The sequence below is a fragment of the Clavelina lepadiformis genome, chromosome 8, assembly GCF_947623445.1.
Source record: "Clavelina lepadiformis chromosome 8, kaClaLepa1.1, whole genome shotgun sequence".
NCBI lineage: Eukaryota > Metazoa > Chordata > Ascidiacea > Aplousobranchia > Clavelinidae > Clavelina > Clavelina lepadiformis.
In genome coordinates, this window is record NC_135247.1 from 1,494,895 (window position 1) to 1,512,782 (window position 17,888).

The window sequence follows — 17,888 nt, forward strand, 5'->3', positions numbered from 1 at the left end:
TTATCAACCTAGATAAAATCGACCTCATTTCAGTGCTCTGTGTTTGGAAAGTCTTTGCTTTATCTAATCTTTAACCTCGGACTGAGAAAAATCTTTGCTTCTCATATCGCTGGCCGGTGGTGCGATTGAAAACATGATCGTGTTTGACATTTCCAACTTTTTTAAGGAAACGTTTGTTAATAAAGATATATATACTGTGCGATGACCAACTATCGTTAGCAATCAACGACCATTGCTACAAGGTTGTCAAGTAAGAAATGAAAATCTTAAATTAACAAATTTGGCATTCAGTGATGCTTGTATACTGAGATATTTTTGTAAACGCATACTGACTCCATTCGTTTTATCCAGCTTATTCTGTTTATAAGTCAGTCAGAAATCGATATTGGAGCTCGTCAGTATCATCTCGTCAGCCATAAGTTAACCGAAGCATACAGTTGGCAGGAATGCTTTCTTTGAAAGTAAAACAGCACAAATTTTTCGCAGCATTCCGTATGTTCAGAACATCAGGAAGCCTCAGGAAGTAATGCAATAGATGAATACTGCCACCGGTCATATAAGACAGTTACAAAGAATCTCTTTGAAGGAAGGCGGTCGGCAGATACGTTTTTTTATTTGCACAACACTCACATATGGGGAGTTATTTTAGCGTTGCGAGGTTGGCGAGTTTCCACCCCATTTAGGATACTTTCCACATAAAGTTGTGTATTTTAACACAGCTTTCGTGTTGCGTTTTGTTCTACTCAGTTTCGAAAATTGCAAAATCTAATGTCAAACCGTTGCTAAGCTGATGTTTCATTATAGTAATACAGAAAATCCGGCAGTTCAAGGAAAAACGATGTATTTTGATGTGTGTGCTTATATTGAAGTCAGGTGTATCACTTATATTGAAGTCAGGTGAAGTAGTTTGATTTGTATCCAGGTATAGATTCGGACGTAAGGTTAAGAAGATGTTGTGGCCGAGCTAGGGTTATCGACAAACATTTTTTACAGTATCAAGTGTAAAGATTTTTTGTTTTGCCTCGGCCACATATTCATTAAGTTTTCGAAACCGAAATGGCCGAATGTGAGTCGTTTTAATTAATAAATTTCACAATATGAGGCTTTGTTATGCCTAAATTGGATTTTCAGATAAATATCTTCATGATGTATAAGAATAAACATAGGTATTAAGTAGATGACAAGCTTTGTTGTGTCTTTTGCAAATTGGAACATGGGCGGATAAAATGCAATGCGGCAATGCATAAATTAAGGCAGGTGCTATTGGGCTCGACATTTGGTTGAGAGAAAGTTGGTGAGCGTTGATGTTGATTAAGGTATTACCTGGAGATCAATGTTATGCACCAACCATTACCAAAAACACGTGTATCACATGAATAGAGTATACAGACGTAACTAAACCCAACAGCGACATCAGAAAGAAATTGTTGGACTGAATAAGACTGAATTTCAATCAGGGTGTAGGAAAACAATAGGAATTTTGCTTTGTGTGTTCAAATTTATAAGTAGACACAAACTAAGTGTAACTGAATGCAAAACAAATGACAGATGCAAACAATAGCGAAACGGATCCTCTGCTTAATAAAGCAAGTGAAAATGAGGAGATAGACGAGACATCGAAATTTTCTTTTTTTGACTTGGTAAACTGTTGAGCTCACATTTGCTGTGTTCGATTAGACTACATCATCTAAAAGTTTTAAAATGTTTTCTTATAAAAGCTTTCATAAGATATCTGCTTATACGTTACTTTCTAGTTAACGTTTATAATGATTAATTTACTCTTGTACTTTTATATTCACTGGCTTAACCATTGGTGTAACTTTAACCAAAATGTTGTGATAGCTAAAATAAAAACTTTTATTTGATAGTTTCGTTATGCGGCTCCACTCGACTACGTGTTGATGTTTCTGGGTTCAATATCGTCGGCTGTAGCAGGTTTGGCGTGGCCCACACTTTTTGTGATTTTGGCCAAGGCTGGCAACACCTTCATATTTTATGGCAAATATAAGGCTTGTGGCCTGGCGTATGAGTCTTGCTTCAAACAAAATGTCACAAAATTGAACTTAACGTAAGTATATTTATACGTCATTATAAAGTACAATAATCCTGTGACAGAGTTATAAGGTCAGCTGGCAAGTGAACCAAGTAGTATAATGTCACAGTGAAGCTTTGGAAAAGGTTGCAAATTTCCTTGTTTCTGACAGTATATCAACAGATGTTTTGCGTATGTTATAGGAGTTAGCAAACTCATTCCAGAGCTAACGGATTTTTCTAAATTGTGCAAAAACTTTTCTCCTTTACCATAAAGTACACATATTGCATTCAGTACCATAGCAAACATATTGCAGTTCAACCGACACAGCCCTATCTTCTAATCCATCCACTATCAGCATAGCCTAATGTTATTCCCATTAAATGAAAATTTCTGGAAAAGTGAGCAAGGCTACGGCATATGCTTCATCACAAGTGTATGTCCATGAGTTAAGAGTAACGCAATAAACCACCAACAAACGTTCTAGTGTTTGGTGCAGGATGAGCCATGACCATAAATCATAGTAGCATCTAGGGAACGATTCTCTTTAAGAAACTATTTTGAATTTTTCACAGAACTTGGAACAAAGATGTGCAACCGATGCTCGACTCTTTCCGTGAAAACAGCTTGAACGCCGTTTACGCTTTCGCGATTGTCGGCGCCGTTATTTTTGTTGCTGCGGGATGCCAAATCTTTTTCTGGAAACTTACATCTGGCAGGTTGGTCGACCCAATTTTACAATCATGACATTGCATTATGACGACATCAAATACTTTCTTTACGTAGAACATTACACTAAACAGGCTGACTATATATGGAAGCAATTTTGAACCATTTTGTGAATTTCAAAGTAAGCTTCTCCGATCCGTGGTGGAGCAGTTAGAGCGTTGCTTCGTAAAAAATGCAAATTGCATTTCATTCCCAGTTGCGTTCCTGTTATAATCCTCTTAGGTAAGGTATGAACGACACTTGCTTCTTTTCAATGGTCCCGATGAACAGATCAAAATCTTGACAATAGAAAAAATAATGGAAAAAACTAATAACTGGTAGTTGAACGGCCAACTTCAATACGGAAGAAATATTAACGCGAATGTCCTAGAGGAGATAAATCTTTCCATCCAGGTTCCGCTTCAAAACGTAGATGGACGTAGCGGTGACATATACACGCAGTGTATATCACGCACGCAGTGTATATCATATTTTGAATTAAAAAAATTGTTTTGATTCGCCCCTAAACAAACCCATAAGGTTTGATGGAAGTTGACGCAAAAACCGCTAAAATATTAAGGTTTAAAAATTGAAAAGCGGGGAAAACCCTTTGAATTTTATCTAAATGCAAAATTAAGAGCAGAAAGTTTTACACTTTAAAAGGATTTTTGCTTGAAGTAGCTTTGCTTAAAACTACAAAATAAGTAGAAAAAATTACAAATAAAATTTTGAAAACTTATGTTTAATTCCGGTTTTGGCTGTGATTGTCAGATCACGTGATCTAATGTAAGTATCTATCCTTGTTTGGACGGGCGGGTCAGCAAGCGAACAAAATTTCATTGATGTATCGTAAATACTTTTCGAGTAACGTTAAAATAAAACCAGAAATGTAAAGGCGATTTCCTATAGGTATGGTCACGCGACCAAAGAAATCTTTCTCTACACACATTCTGTGACAACGGCAATTATTTACTTCCACTAAGTTTGAAGAAGCTATCTTGAGCCACAAAAAGATATGCAAGAAAACGTGAAATTTTTGGCGTTAGCAAAATAACCCTCATAAATTGCCCTAAATCTCCTTATTACGTGACCGGACGTGACCGGACGTGACGTTAAGGTGGTTGGGGGAAGGAGTAACTTCAATGCTGTAAAGTTTGAAAGCAAGACGACAAAAGATAAAGAAGATATTTACTGTTGAAAAGTGCCAAATTTTGAAAGTTTTCGGACATTTCCCAAAAAAGTAGTCATGTGATCACGCTCATACACAAAGTTGACCGAGATTTTATTAAACCCCACCCACATACCAAACTCAAGAACGTCCGATATTATTTACCCCAGTTACCGAACCGAACACCCAAAATGAGGAGACGAAGAAGAATACGAAAAACAATGCTAACCGAAATTATCGATTTCGATTCGTAATAAAAATGTTCACAAAGACAAGTAAGACGATAACTGGTGTTCGAGCGGAATCATGGCCGACTTTTTTCCGTTGTATAAAAATTGTTTATGTCCAGCAGAAAACATTGAACATATGCTGGCATAGGTCAACTATTCTACGGGTTATGTAAAGTTTAAGTAGTACCAAGTCTCTCCTCATCCCGAAGAAAAACATTATGATTTGTGATGCCGAGTCTTGCGTTCATTTTTCAGACAAATCAAAATTATGAGGATTATTTATTTTCGAGCGATACTACGTCAAGACATCGCTTTTCATGACGTCATTTCTTCCGCTGAGCTTTGCACCAAACTTTCCAGGTAAGATAAGTTTAAGCTCGGTTAAATCAGTCATGACGTCACTGTATATAAAGTATCCTGTTTTCCTACTCCACAGCGACATCGAGCTGATAAAACGCGCCATAGGTATCAAACTCAGCATGGTCGTCATGTGCCTAAGTCTCTTTGTCTCTTCAGTTACACTGGCTTTTGTGTATTCTTGGAAAGTTGCATTGGTCGGCCTGGCTCTGGTTCCATTAATGGTTATCGCTCTGGTGTTTCTTATATTAGTAAGTTGCCTGGATTAAAATACCTTGACTTCGTTTTAATAAGTAGGAGAATTAGATAAGAAATACAATGCAATGTGTACAAAATTAGGTTACCGGCAAATTAACTCATTCTCTCTGAATACAATGAATATACAGTACGGTGTTGTGGAGTGGAAGCTTATTTAAAAAAAAATTAAATTTAGACTAAAGGTTAAATAACTTCATCCCAAGCTTTGAGTTATCAAAAGTTGGTAAAATTGGCGACAAAGTTGAAAACGTGAAAAGAAAACAATAGACGCGTTTCTATCCTAGTACCAATAACACCGAAACCCAATACTTGTTTAGGCCTAGTACACTCGACCACTATATGTTCTATCACTATATATATTACATAAAGATGAAAAAATATTCCACTGTTACAGTTATAGACTTCACTTCAAGGGTATTACCTTTTAGTGTAGTTAGTTTAAATAGTTAGTTTTGCCATATTTTAAAGGTGACTGAATATTTTCAAACGCGGGAACTGGACGCCTATTCCAAGGCTGGTGCTATCGTAGAAGAAGCGATCTCTTCAATAAAAACTGTTGCGGCGTTTGGTTGTCAGTTAAAGGAAGTTGGAAGGTATACATGCTATAGCCTATGCTTAACCCGGACCGAAAGTGCGTTTCATTTACTGTTGCACGTTAAAAGTAATTTTTCTCATTCAACCCTCTTTTCACATTCAGATACATTGAAAATTTAAAAGAAGCCAAAAGACTTGGAATAATGCGCGTAACTGGTAATGGGGTGTGCCTAGGAGGCATGTACATGGCCAATTATATCCTTTACGCGGTGACTTTCTATTACGGTGCAACTCTGGTGATTCAAAATGAACTCAAAGTTGGGGACATGATGTCGGCTGTATTCCTTGTTATGATGATAGCAGTCGCTATTAGCGTTGTAAGGGCTTTGTAACATATTCTTATCGTAACCGTTGTCTCAAACTTTATTTATCTTTCCACTTATATTATTGCAAAAAAACTTGTTATATATTTTAATGAGATCAAAGCTGTAGTATATAGGCCTATTTTGCACGATTGTTACAATCATACGAGGCACTCTGCATCGAGCCATTTTCTCGTTTCAAAAGGCCGGTACTCACCTCGAGGCGTTTCCCGAAGGTCAAGCGGCCGGAGCAAAGATATTTGAGGTCATCGATCGTGTTCCCCCGATTGACATTTTTATGGATGAGGGGGAGGACCCGACTCCCGATGACGTCAAAATTGAGTTTCATGACGTTGATTTCAGCTATCCGTCAAGGCCAGACGTTCAGGTTGCAGCTACGATCAAACTCTGGCTTAACTTAACTTTGTAAGTTTAACGCAAAGACCCAATTTTTAAGAAATTTGTTTTGTTAATAGGTCCTGAACGGCATGACATTCACAATCGAAAGCGGACAGCGAGTTGGTCTGGTTGGTCAAAGCGGATGCGGAAAAAGCACAATTGTTCAACTCATTCAAAGGTTTTATGACGTCAAGGTAGTATTGCGAGCCGCATACATAACCAAAATACATTTTCTAATTAAGAAGTGCGAGTTATAAGATGTTGATGTTGTAGAACGGCAATATTTCAATGGGCGGCAAAGATTTGAAAAGTCTCAACTTGAAAAAGTTAAGAGATTTGATTGGAGTAGTATCCCAAGAACCGGTCCTTTTTGGGACGAGCATTGCTGAAAATATCCGCTGGGGTCGCACTGGAATAAGCGATGAAGAAATTCAGGAAGCTGCAAAACAAGCAAATGCTTTCAATTTCATCATGAAGCTGCCAAAGGTTTCTATGAAATCAGAACAAGAATGTTAGATTATCGTAAATGAAATTTTAGTTAAATGAAATCAAAAAATTAGTAGTTGATTTCAGCAAGATTTTAGGGAAATGTTTGATTTTGACTGAAGTTCCTTTTAAGTGATAAACTAAACTTGGGTTTTCATTTAGCTGCTTTGAACATTAGATAAATTGGATTTTATGAAAATAAGGAAGAAAACATGCCTCAGCAAATGGAACAAAACCTTATTTTAAGGCGACTAACAAATTAAACAATCAAAATAACACAAACGTCAGCGTTTGATGTGTCCTTGCTTGAATCTTTTAACAACTTCAACTCGTAATAACTTAGAAATTCGATACTTTGGTGGGCGAGGCAGGAAGTCAATTGAGCGGAGGACAGAAACAAAGAATCGCGATCGCGAGAGCCATCGCGCGAAATCCCAAGATATTGCTTCTTGATGAAGCAACGTCATCACTGGACACTCATAGTGAAGCGAAAGTTCAAGCTGCCCTGGACAAAGCATCGGAAGGTGATTGCATTTGTGACCCCAAATTGATAAATCTTTTATAGCATATTAAAAGTATAAAGCTTGACTTCGCTTATGTTAAATTCCGCCCATCAAGACTTTGGTTTTCTTTACTTTTGTTCTTTCTGCTTTCTGCTAAATTGTTTAATGTTTATGACAACATAACTGTGTTCTCATACAAAAAGAATTGCATTTTTAATGCTCAGGCCGAACGACCATCGTTGTTGCTCATCGCCTGTCAACAATCCGCGATTGTGACAAAATAATAGCTATACACGAAGGCCAGATACTGGAGCAAGGAAGTCACAATGTGCTCATGCAGAACCCAGAAGGAGTTTACAGAAATTTGGTCCAGATACAAAGCTTGAGGGGTGCGGAAGACATGGATGTTCAAACGGGCTTTGATTCGCCGATAATGAAAAGAAAGTTTCTACAGGGAAGTCCACAAAAATCTTTTCTACAAAGTCCAACAAAAGTTCTTGAAGACCAAAAGGATGAAAATCACTCAGTTGATGAAAAAGACGAAGAAGAGCCCAATCTTCCACAGCCTAATTTCAAGCGAATGATCAAAATGAATGCGGAGGAGTGGCCTTACATAGTGTGTAAGTAAACAACTAAATTTTATCTGTTTTTGTGGTTAGACTTATTTTATGTTTTATGTGGTATCCGATGTAGACTGAATGACTTAAGCGTACCCTACTTCTGTGAGCCGGCGATTTTCTGTAAGTTAGACACCTTGATAACTTTATCTTGACTTTAGGTGGCTGTTTGTTTGCACTTGTTGCGGGATCAGCCGATCCTCTCAGTGCACTTTTGATCGGTGGATTTTACAGCATCTTTGAAATGTCAGATGTACAATTACAGTATCAACGTGCATCCTTATACGCTGGTTTATTTGCTGTCCTCGGAGTTTTTGTTTTGATTGGATTTTCTGTCGAAGTATGAGGAAAATGTTTTTAATCCTTTTCAACATAGGAGATTTAAAAAGTTGTCAAAGACCAGAAAATATCATAAAAATCTTATTTGCTTCTTTATGAATATATTAATATATATATATTTTTAAGGTGTGAATTTACTAAAAATTTAACTACTTAAAGATTTCCACATGGGAATTTTTTAATTTTGCACATAGTTATATTAGGCTATAACTTGGACTAACATTTCATAAAACGCCAACAAAAATCATACATCCAATTTATTTAACAGAGGCACAAAATAGACACATTTTTGGCCTAAGAAATCCAAGTTTTTTTTAGCAATTTTTTGCATAAACCTGCAAGCGACGTAGGACGTTCCAGTTATCCAGTATGTCAACTAGAAGGGTAATTCCCATGCTAAAAAACAACACCAACCATACCGCTGGTAATTGGTCTAGCCAGCAATTTAAATGCTTTCGTAAGAGTCCTATAAAATGACAGAGATCTTTGTTTTACCCAGTTTGATGGCTTCTTAAAGTGATTGTAACTTTGTAACAGATCAATTAATCTCAATAACAAATTTTTGCAAATACTACATAATAATTTAACACAATCCCTCAATAAGGCAAAAAAGCGAAGTTTTTTCCTTTTAATTAGACTTGGTGTGCATAGTAGCCGACCAAAATCTGTTTTACAGCTGCCCTTAAATGTGCAATGATTGAAATAATAGGCAATATTAAATTTTTCTCGACGACGCGTTTTACATCATCTTTCATTCCTCACACCTCCATTCTGACCAACACTGTTGAGTTTTTCAGGGTGCCTGTTTTGGAAAATCCGGCATGGAACTCACCATGCGTTTGAGGGAGGGTGTTTTCAAATCAATTCTTCATCAAGACATCTCCTTCTTTGATGAGCGAGGCCATGGCACCGGTACCCTCTGCCACAGACTGGCTGTTGATGCCTCTCGAGTTCAAGCTTCTACAGGGATGACTGTTGGAATTATGCTGAGAAATATTTCAACACTCGGTAGATATGAGGCACCTCATGGAAACAAGCTTTAACTTACAACTAGTTAAAACACGATTTTAAGCTAACACTGGTAATGATTTTTAAATACTTTATGTCTAAATGTTGCTTGAACTTAAGATTTCATATTTGCTAATTTGTTATCCTTATAGTGGTTGCACTGGGTCTTGCTCTGGGGTTCGCATGGAAAGTCGGTCTTGTTGTTTTCGCATTTGCCCCATTCATGATTGCAGGGGGATTCCTGGTGAGCAAGTGGGCTTTAACAACAGCGAACAGTGAAGGAACAGAACAAAACAAAACAGGTCACACCTATATAAATTACGTAATACGTAAAAAGCTGAATTGAATTGAAAATCATTCCATGATTTGGAATGGGACAATGCGTTTTTTTAATTTATCTTGATTCCAAGGAGAGGATATTGTCTATACAACAAAACACAAAATTTGGTTAAACTTACACTGAAACGAAAATAAAATATTACAAATGTTGAGCTGAATCCACATTTGAAACTTTTGAATCTATAGGCGATGTATAATGCCAAAAATACCATCAAAGTCTTGTTGGCTCCATTATAGGCTACAGTGAATTTGCTTAACAACTGGTTATTCGAAAAATCCTCCATGGGGCTCTCTCAAATTTTGCATCTCACTTTAGTATACTTTGGACTAACATTCCATAAAATTCCAACAAAAAACATGATTTAAATTTTTTTTAAGAGAAGCGAAAAATTGACGCCAGAGTTTTTGGCCTAAAAAATAAGTTTCAGCCACTTATACGACAATTTTTAGTCTAAATTTGCCTGTGACTTAGGACATTCAAGAATGCCAACTGGTAAGGTAAATCCCCAGCTAAAAAAACAATACCAACCACACCGCCCTCTGATTGGTCAAGCCAGCTATTTAAATGCCATTATAAGACTCTAACAAAATCATAGACATCTTAGCTTTACCCAGTTCGAAGGCTTCTTCATGACCTTCCGTTTTTCTTCTTTCGGATATATAGCCAGACCCAAGAAGACTGATTTACAATCTTTTATGGGCCTGCTATTTGCAAACCATGTGCATCGATTCGCATCAACAAAAGAAACCTTGTAATAAGACAGCAAACATGAATTTACGTTTCTTTATCGATTATATTTAAACATTATCATAACTAACCATCTGTTTGTGGTCACATGGGTATAATGTGGTCTTTCAAATTGTGTTGTCAAGTTTCTCAAAGTTTACGTCAAAACGCTTATTCAAATTATTAATCTGCTTCCTTATGACATTGTTCTAAATTGTTGCACCTTTTCCCGAAACAGAAGACAAAATGAGAAGAGATAACATGCATGTAGCCTAAATGAAAATGTTCACTGAAAATGTTGCAATGAGTAATCAACTAAAATATTGGGGTATTCTTTTGGGTTTAAGATTCAACGATTCGCACCGCTTTCAGACCCAAAACTTTTTAATCATTAACTTTCTTTCGTTGTTTGAAAGTGTTTATAAAATTGCTTCTTGTTGAAAACTTAATTTGCATCAGTACAAATAAATCTCTGTTTGTAAGATAGGCCTATATGTCAGGCTTAGGAAGGAGATATCATCGAGCCATACGTGACCTAAAGCACCTATATTTCTTGCCCAGTATTTTGAAAAAAAGATAGCATGGATAAGTCAAACACTAATACTGTGCAAGTTTAACAAGAGGCAGTTTAAGAATCGATATTCGGCAAAAACCAGAAAACAAACTTTTTGCAAGACTCAAATTTAACCTTCTGCATCAATTTTGTGTGAAATTGCGTCAAAATCTGCTCAGCATAAACCTAAAAAAAATTTTAAACGTTGACAATTATGAGTTACGAGTATTGAGGATTCAATAAAACTTTCGTTCGCAGCCTCCATAGCAAACGAAGCGATCATGAACATACGGACCATCGCAACGTTGACAAAAGAAGATTACGTCCATACAATTTACGCGAACCATATGATGGAAAATCAAAGGTAGAGGTTGTAATATGACAGTCTTTCCAGTTTCACCATAACTTTACACAAAAGCCTGTTCTGCTGTTTCATAACTTTAGCAAACCAATTGCTCCAACTGAATATATATTTTATGTTTACTTTGAATTAAATTTCACTTAGTCTAAAAGAGCTGCTGTTATTTTTCATTAGACAAGATAGCTTTGCGTCTGCAGCAGAAGGATTAATTTACGGAATTTCACAAAGTACACTGTTTTTTTCGTGTGCGGCTGGGTTTTCGGTGGCTACTACTTCCGTACTGTCTGGGAGCGTAAATACTGCGGGCATTTTCATGTCAGTTTTCTCTTAAGTTTATTGAAATATTGTAGGTTATTTACTCAGATGCTTTTTGCAATGTGTTTGTGCATACCAAGTACAGTGAGACCTCGTTAATCCGGACCACTTCGTTTCGTCAAAAAATGTCGGTTTAGCGGGGTATCCGGATTATTGGAAAGTAAAAAATCAATCAATCTTGCAAATGCAGCACCGTGTTCGATACGCAGTATGCACCTTACTCCAATTCTAAGTACCGAGTTTCTGGCTGGACAGCAACTAAAATAAAATTATATTTTTTGTATGATCCGACCCAGTGTCGAACCCCAGAACCACCGTATTAAAGACGAATGCTCTAAGCCAGAAGTGACGAACATGCGGCCGCAAATCGGTTTGACAACCGCTCTTGCATGGCGAAGCATTCCGGCGGGACCAGCAGTCTAGAACTTTCTTAGGCCTGTTTCCAATTTTTGCGCAATGCGATATCAAAAGCTGATAGCACGATTGAGTCGCAGCAGTATGTCTTCAATAGATTGCCGCACTCAACCTATGTAATGTACGTATTTTTTTGCGACCGCGGAAGCGTTGTTTGTTAGTGTTGATGAACAATTTATTTTTTCGTTTCTAAAATACTGTACAGTATTTCATAGTATGACTAAAAAGCTGTGCGGCTTACTCAGCTGTAACTAACAAAGTGGCTTGCCACAACGAATAGGACCGTCACCGCTGCTACAACGTCATTATGCAACGCAACGTAATTATGCGTAGATAATAATCGGCTATTGTTTCGTCAACAAACTAACAATACTGTATTAGGACAATCGTGAATCATTTTCGCTTAACTGTTAATAATCCGGTTTATCGGATTTTATTGCTATTGATTTAGCACATTTGTTCCAAAACTTTTGTGTCGGAGTCGGACAGCGGGGTTTCCGGATTAAAGGGGTAAAATGCATAGGAAGAAATCCGTTCCCGGCAGTTTTGTGTCGGATAGCGGGGATTCCGGTTCATCGGGGTCCGGATTAACGAGGTCCCACTGTAGTTCGTAGTTAGTTTAATTACGATCTGCACTTCTGCAGTGCCGTACTTGCGTTAATCTTCGGAACATTCGGTATTGGACAAAACAGCGCGTTTCTCCCGGACTTTTTGGAAGCGAGAACTGCTTCCACTCGAATGATGGCGCTGTTGGACCGGACTCCAACTATTGATGCGTACAGCACAGATGGAATAGCACCGGTAATCAATTTAACAGCAATAAACATCTTTAAAATACTACAGTACAATCTAAAACCTTTGAAAAGTTTTTGGCTCAGTGCAAAATGTTCATCATTAATTTATTCCTTAGGCTCAATGTAAGGGAGCAGTTACACTCAAATCTGTCTTTTTCCGCTATCCCAATCGACCGGAAGTGGAAGTGTTACGAGGTATTGACGTCAGCGTAAAACCAGGACAGACTCTAGCTCTAGTCGGGCAATCTGGCTGCGGGAAAACGACAATAACCAAGTTGATATCCAGGTTCTATGATGTGGATAGAAATGGATCTGTGGTAAGACAAACTTCTATCACATTGAAAACCATTTCCTAAAAATAACGCAGGAAAATTTATGTTTAAAAGTCATAAAAAACTTTTTCAAACGAGCGCTGATGCCCTATACCAGTCCCCCAAAACACTCTAATTGTATTATCTTGTGATCTCTCATGCCAAACAGATAAAATCAAAGATGATTTTGGCAAATTTTTATATATACTTTTAGTATTTGGACGGAATCGACATTCGTGAGCTAAACGTTGCCTGGTTACGTCAGCAGATAGGGGCTGTCCCTCAAGAACCAGTCTTGTTCAATCGAAGTATTAAGGAAAATATTGAGTAAGTTCACTCGTTCTTCGTGTTCAGTTGGTTGTAGTAAGTCGTTTCAAATATCACAAAATATTTATTCACAGATACGGCGACTGCACGAGAGAAATAAGCGAAGAAGAGATAAAAGAAGCAACTGAAAAGGCGAACGCGGCAAAGTTTATTTCGGAATTTCCGGAGGTTTAATTTGGCTTCTTTTAGTCTGTATAAAGCTTTGAAGAAGGCTGTTGTTTATTCTCGCATCGAAAAGTATCGACCTGTTAAGATTCCTTACAAATTCAAACCGGCTTTAACAATGTCAGGGCTACGACACAAGTGCCGGAGCGAAAGGTGGAAAGTTGTCAGGAGGACAGAAGCAGAGAGTCGCGATATCGCGCGCTCTTGTTCGAAAACCGAAAGTTCTTCTTCTGGATGAAGCGACATCCGCTTTGGATTCTGAGAGCGAAAAGGTTTTGTGTTTGTGTTTTTAAAACATCAGTTAGAGTAAGAACATAAGTTAAAGCCCACATTATATTTTTAAAATATAACATAACAGTGAAGACTGCAGACAACAATTTTCTGAAATGTTCAATTGGTTTACTTATCAGCTTTGCCAGTTCAATCATTAAACAATTTCCTTGTTTTTCAGCTTGTTCAAGAAGCGCTAGATGCCGCTAGAGAGGGGCGAACCAGCATAGTGATCGCTCATCGTCTCTCAACGGTGAAGAACGCGGATCAAATCGCTGTGATTGATCATGGAAGAGTGGTTGAGCTTGGAACGCACGAATCACTCCTAATGAAAAAAGGGGCATATTTCAGGTAAATAAATTAGACAGACCTAAATCTTTAGTTAAAGAGGGAATACTGTAGGCCTATGTCAAATAGGCTTACTTAACAAAAAAACGATCATCCAATTAACTGAATATGACCAATGTTCCCTCTAATTTTTCACGAGTCTGTGCAAACACACTAACTCCCTGAGCGGTCCCTTGGACCACTGTGAGCAACATCAGACGTGGCACGTGCGCACTGTGGCCATTATTATGCGTTTATTTTATTTTCAATTCAGGTTGGATTTTTTTCTTGTGCGCAGCACAGATTTTCTGTGCGTGGAGAACGTGTCAACAGCGCGCATTTGCGCACGCGCGCAGCTTAGAGGGAACATTGAACATGACCCTTCTTTATTTCAAGCCAATCCACCCCTTTTTCCTATAATTGCTATACATACAATCCACTTTCTTGTTTTAGACTTGTCGACGCTCAACTGGAATGAGTTAACTACGAAGTTAATTATAAGAATTGACGCCATGAAGAAGTGCTGGATTTGATGCCACAAATTGATGCCTTCCACGGAAGTTACAGCTTAAAATTTTGTTTTAAATGAAACAGGAATTAAATGACATCATAAAGCAGTGCTGTGTATGTCAGTACAAGGTTTTACTTTTTTACATCATACGATAGGGTAGAGGTTTTTATGTGCTAACTGCTTGAATTGTCTAACTGTTATGTGTCGTTCATTTTTCGTCATTGCTAGTTGGGAAGCAAGAAATAAAATTTAAAAACTATTATAATCAGGTGAAATATTTACTCTGCTAACAAAAAAACGAGCTGAAATAGTGGCAAAAGCTCAAAGGCTTAAGACATGCACGGTTTATAAATCAACTCTATAGAAATCAATAATGGTTAGCACGGTCACTGTGCCCAAAAGATAAAATATAAGAATAAACAGAGAGAAAACAATCAAAATGATAAATTTATGTTACCGCAAATATAAACAGCAAAAATAGAGATGAACAAGATGAACAACATTAGCTTAAGCCTATCAAAATCAAGGATCGAAAAAGCGTCTATGTCGTCACAATTCCATCGCAGCATAGGAATAGCAGTGCAGCTATGACTCGAGTCATTGATTTAACTCAAGTCACATTTTTTCGCAACTTGACTCGAGTAAAAGTCCACATTGACTCAAGCCAAATCGTATATGGTAGGCCTAATCCATAGAAATGACAAATTGAAATGTGACTGACCTGGCTTAAGCCACAATTTAAATTGACTCAAATCAAAAGTTAAAATGACCCGACTTGACCGGAGTCCCGACCGAATTGAATCGAGTAGGAAAAAATTTTTTGTCTACAACCCTGATGAATAGTGATATGGTGGAACCATGCCAGCCAACTACTGCACCATTGGTAAATAAGGCTTAGATAAAATGTATTCAATGACTTATCGGTACAGTTAGCATACGATTTATAACATAAAGTTGAGATAAAAATGTTTTGCCTTCTTCAAAATATTCTAACCGTCACAATTAGCTAAACTCACCTTCGCTACAAGCATAAAATTCTGCAACATTCAAGTTATTTCCTGCATATGCTTCCCTCAAATTTATAGCCAGTCGCCATTACCCAATCCTTATTTTATTGCAACAACACTTGTCATATACTTGAAATACCACCCTTATATTGCACCCTGTTGTTTCCCTTAAACCATTTCTCATTTGTGTCAACCAAAACCAAAGTTACTTCTCCTTACTTTTTCCTAAACCTTAAAATGAATATATATATGTATTAAAATAAATAAACACACATCAACATCTCAATGCAATTCTAAATGTTACAAAACAAAACTCTTTATGAGTGAGCATTTGAATCAAGTACAATTAAGAAATTTGTATATTACATGTTAATTATTATTTATGCTTTCTTTAGGGTAGTTTCTAAATATAAAAAGCATAAAACTGGAAAAGTGCATTTTTAGCTTTCGTTGTCGCCTAAAAATGGCCAATTGATTAAATTTTGAACTTAAAACAACGTATGTTTTTAGATATTAAATGATTATATATTGGCCAATGGCCCAAAGATGTAAGCAATAGGTTAAAACATTTAGCACTTTTCAAAATCCCTTAAAATTGATTTTAGCAACCCAGGTTAAGAAAGGTCGATCTATATAATAGAATAATCCTGTTCATACTTTGACAGCATGCAATTTTGTAGCAGTGTGGATTCAGTTTTGTCAGTGTTTCATTGGTAAGTGTATGAGTCCTAAACTTCGTCTACTTTCAACCAATTTGATGAATCCTCAAATACTGGTATTTTGTTTTAAAAAGACTCGCTTTTCATAAAATGCCAAAGGATCTTTCAGGCTCTGGTAGTAGCAAATGTAGTTTAATTCAAATTACTTGACTGAAAAAGTTTGTTCAGGATAAAAAAATCAGTAAAAACGAAATAAATTGCAGTGTGGTTTTGATAAATGAGGAATGGCAGAGACAAAAATATCATGCCGGTTGTTATTAGCATGCACTAATGAGTAATGAACAGGAAAAATCTGAAAAAACACAAAAAAAAGCTTAAAACACAAAAAGCTTGCCTCTTGCAAAAGACCTTCTGCAATTTACCATCTTGCCACCACTAACTGAAATAAAACAGTACCAGGAACAATAGCTGATAGACTAGCTCAAATGGGTCATTTTTAAAAGTCATAAATAAATGTGCAAAATACTTTGTTCGTTGATATGTCTGTTGCTTTGTTACAACAATTTTAAAACTTCAACGGACATTGTTATTTCCTCCACTAGCTTTTCATGCGCATAATTATGGTCATAAGCATTCAGTTAAAAGAGATGTTCCTTTTATTCAATTGCATGTCATACTTCCAATTGCCTATGAGTCATCTCCAATGAAGCAAGCCTACAGTTGCGCTGAAATTATCATTAAGGCAAATAAATGCTTTTATTGCAACAACATTCAACTGTGGTTTGATTCAAAATTCCCACTCGAAGATAAGCCTGGTAACATGAACTTTGGTAGTGAGATCATGTAGTCGAGCTAACAGCACGAATTCGTATTAAGAGGTCTTATTACTTAGTAGAATTGTAATGAAATGATTGTTTGTCGTTCCTTGGCCTGTAAGGGCGACCACTTCAATTGCAAAGTTTGTCTGTTTAATTGTTGTCTTCGATGATAAATGAGTCTCAAGGTCGTTGTCTGCTTTTCTTAATCTTAGAATTAATTGTACACCTCGACAACTATATATTCTGATTATATTGAAGCTTCACTGAACGAGTACATCAAGATAAAACATTGTTACAGCAACAGCATAAAGACATGTTGCGGCGTTGAACGTATTAGCAAGAAGCGACTGAATAAATCAAAATGCACACACAGTAAGCACGAAGCAATCGATTACGTCACGCAGTGTTATGCTTCGCTGATTCGATAGACGAGAATTCTATGTTTTACACAATTTTATATTACATTAATTGATATATTTATCACAGAATCATACTGATACTGATGGTCAGAGTATAATTTTTTGCTGAAATTTGCTAGTGCCGTCATGTGTTACCAGTCTATAGAAGTTGAACTAAGCAAAGGTCTTCTGGGTTTGGTGGCCGTGCTAACCTTCCATCGTTGTAGCATCACTGTAACTTACACATAGCAAGTTTAAAGCCTCAGCGTTTTTCCGCTCTTTGCCCGTTCGCTTACTGTTTGTGAGCGTACTTGTCTGACCATTCTACAGCAAGGTTAGTACCATACTTTTCGCTGCCCACAGTCAATGACGAAAAATAAATAATACAAAAAAGCCGCGGTATTGCAGGGATGTTCAATTTGCCATCTAGCCTACATTGTGGTATGGCCTTTTACGAACCATTCAAGAGGAGAAAGGGAAAATAATTGCGCTATAGAATTCTAAGTTGTTACTGTACAAAGTATTAGCCTATTATGTTTAAGCTCAAGTACTTCTGAATCTGGGGCTAGTAGGCTACCATATCTTCCAGAC

At 37.0% G+C, this 17,888-nt stretch overlaps 1 protein-coding gene and 1 long non-coding RNA gene across 2 annotated transcripts; one reads left to right on the top strand and one right to left on the bottom strand.

The window, feature by feature from the left end:
- The first annotated feature begins 1,242 nt into the window (after nt 1-1,242).
- On the top strand, nt 1,243-14,674 carry LOC143468185 (ATP-dependent translocase ABCB1-like). Its single transcript, XM_076965214.1, has 24 exons — nt 1,243-1,640; nt 1,869-2,068; nt 2,608-2,751; nt 4,394-4,498; nt 4,575-4,746; nt 5,222-5,346; nt 5,451-5,664; nt 5,855-6,037; nt 6,126-6,242; nt 6,322-6,534; nt 6,878-7,058; nt 7,262-7,657; nt 7,816-7,994; nt 8,791-9,001; nt 9,154-9,303; nt 10,879-10,984; nt 11,156-11,296; nt 12,355-12,511; nt 12,621-12,821; nt 13,030-13,142; nt 13,217-13,310; nt 13,433-13,579; nt 13,759-13,928; nt 14,358-14,674. The coding sequence occupies exons 1-24, from the start codon at nt 1,542-1,544 to the stop codon at nt 14,380-14,382; spliced, it is 3,843 nt and encodes a 1,280-aa protein (XP_076821329.1). The 5' UTR covers nt 1,243-1,541; the 3' UTR covers nt 14,383-14,674.
- LOC143468189 (uncharacterized) lies at nt 13,426-17,853 on the bottom strand. The gene is made up of 4 exons (XR_013118969.1): nt 16,080-17,853; nt 15,432-15,653; nt 13,711-13,902; nt 13,426-13,565 (listed from the first exon to the last, which is right to left on the bottom strand). It is a non-coding gene; the product is annotated as an uncharacterized LOC143468189 (long non-coding RNA).
- Nucleotides 17,854-17,888: the final 35 nt, after the last annotated feature.

Excerpts from the sequence above, each read along its gene's own strand:
- LOC143468185 (XM_076965214.1), top strand. The coding sequence starts at position 1,542 with ATGACAGATGCAAACAATAGCGAAACGGATCCTCTGCTTAATAAAGCA. Across the intron at positions 13,143-13,216 it reads AGTATTAAGGAAAATATTGA|ATACGGCGACTGCACGAGAG; the intron begins GTAAGTTCACTC and ends ATTTATTCACAG. Across the intron at positions 13,929-14,357 it reads AAAAAAGGGGCATATTTCAG|ACTTGTCGACGCTCAACTGG; the intron begins GTAAATAAATTA and ends TTCTTGTTTTAG.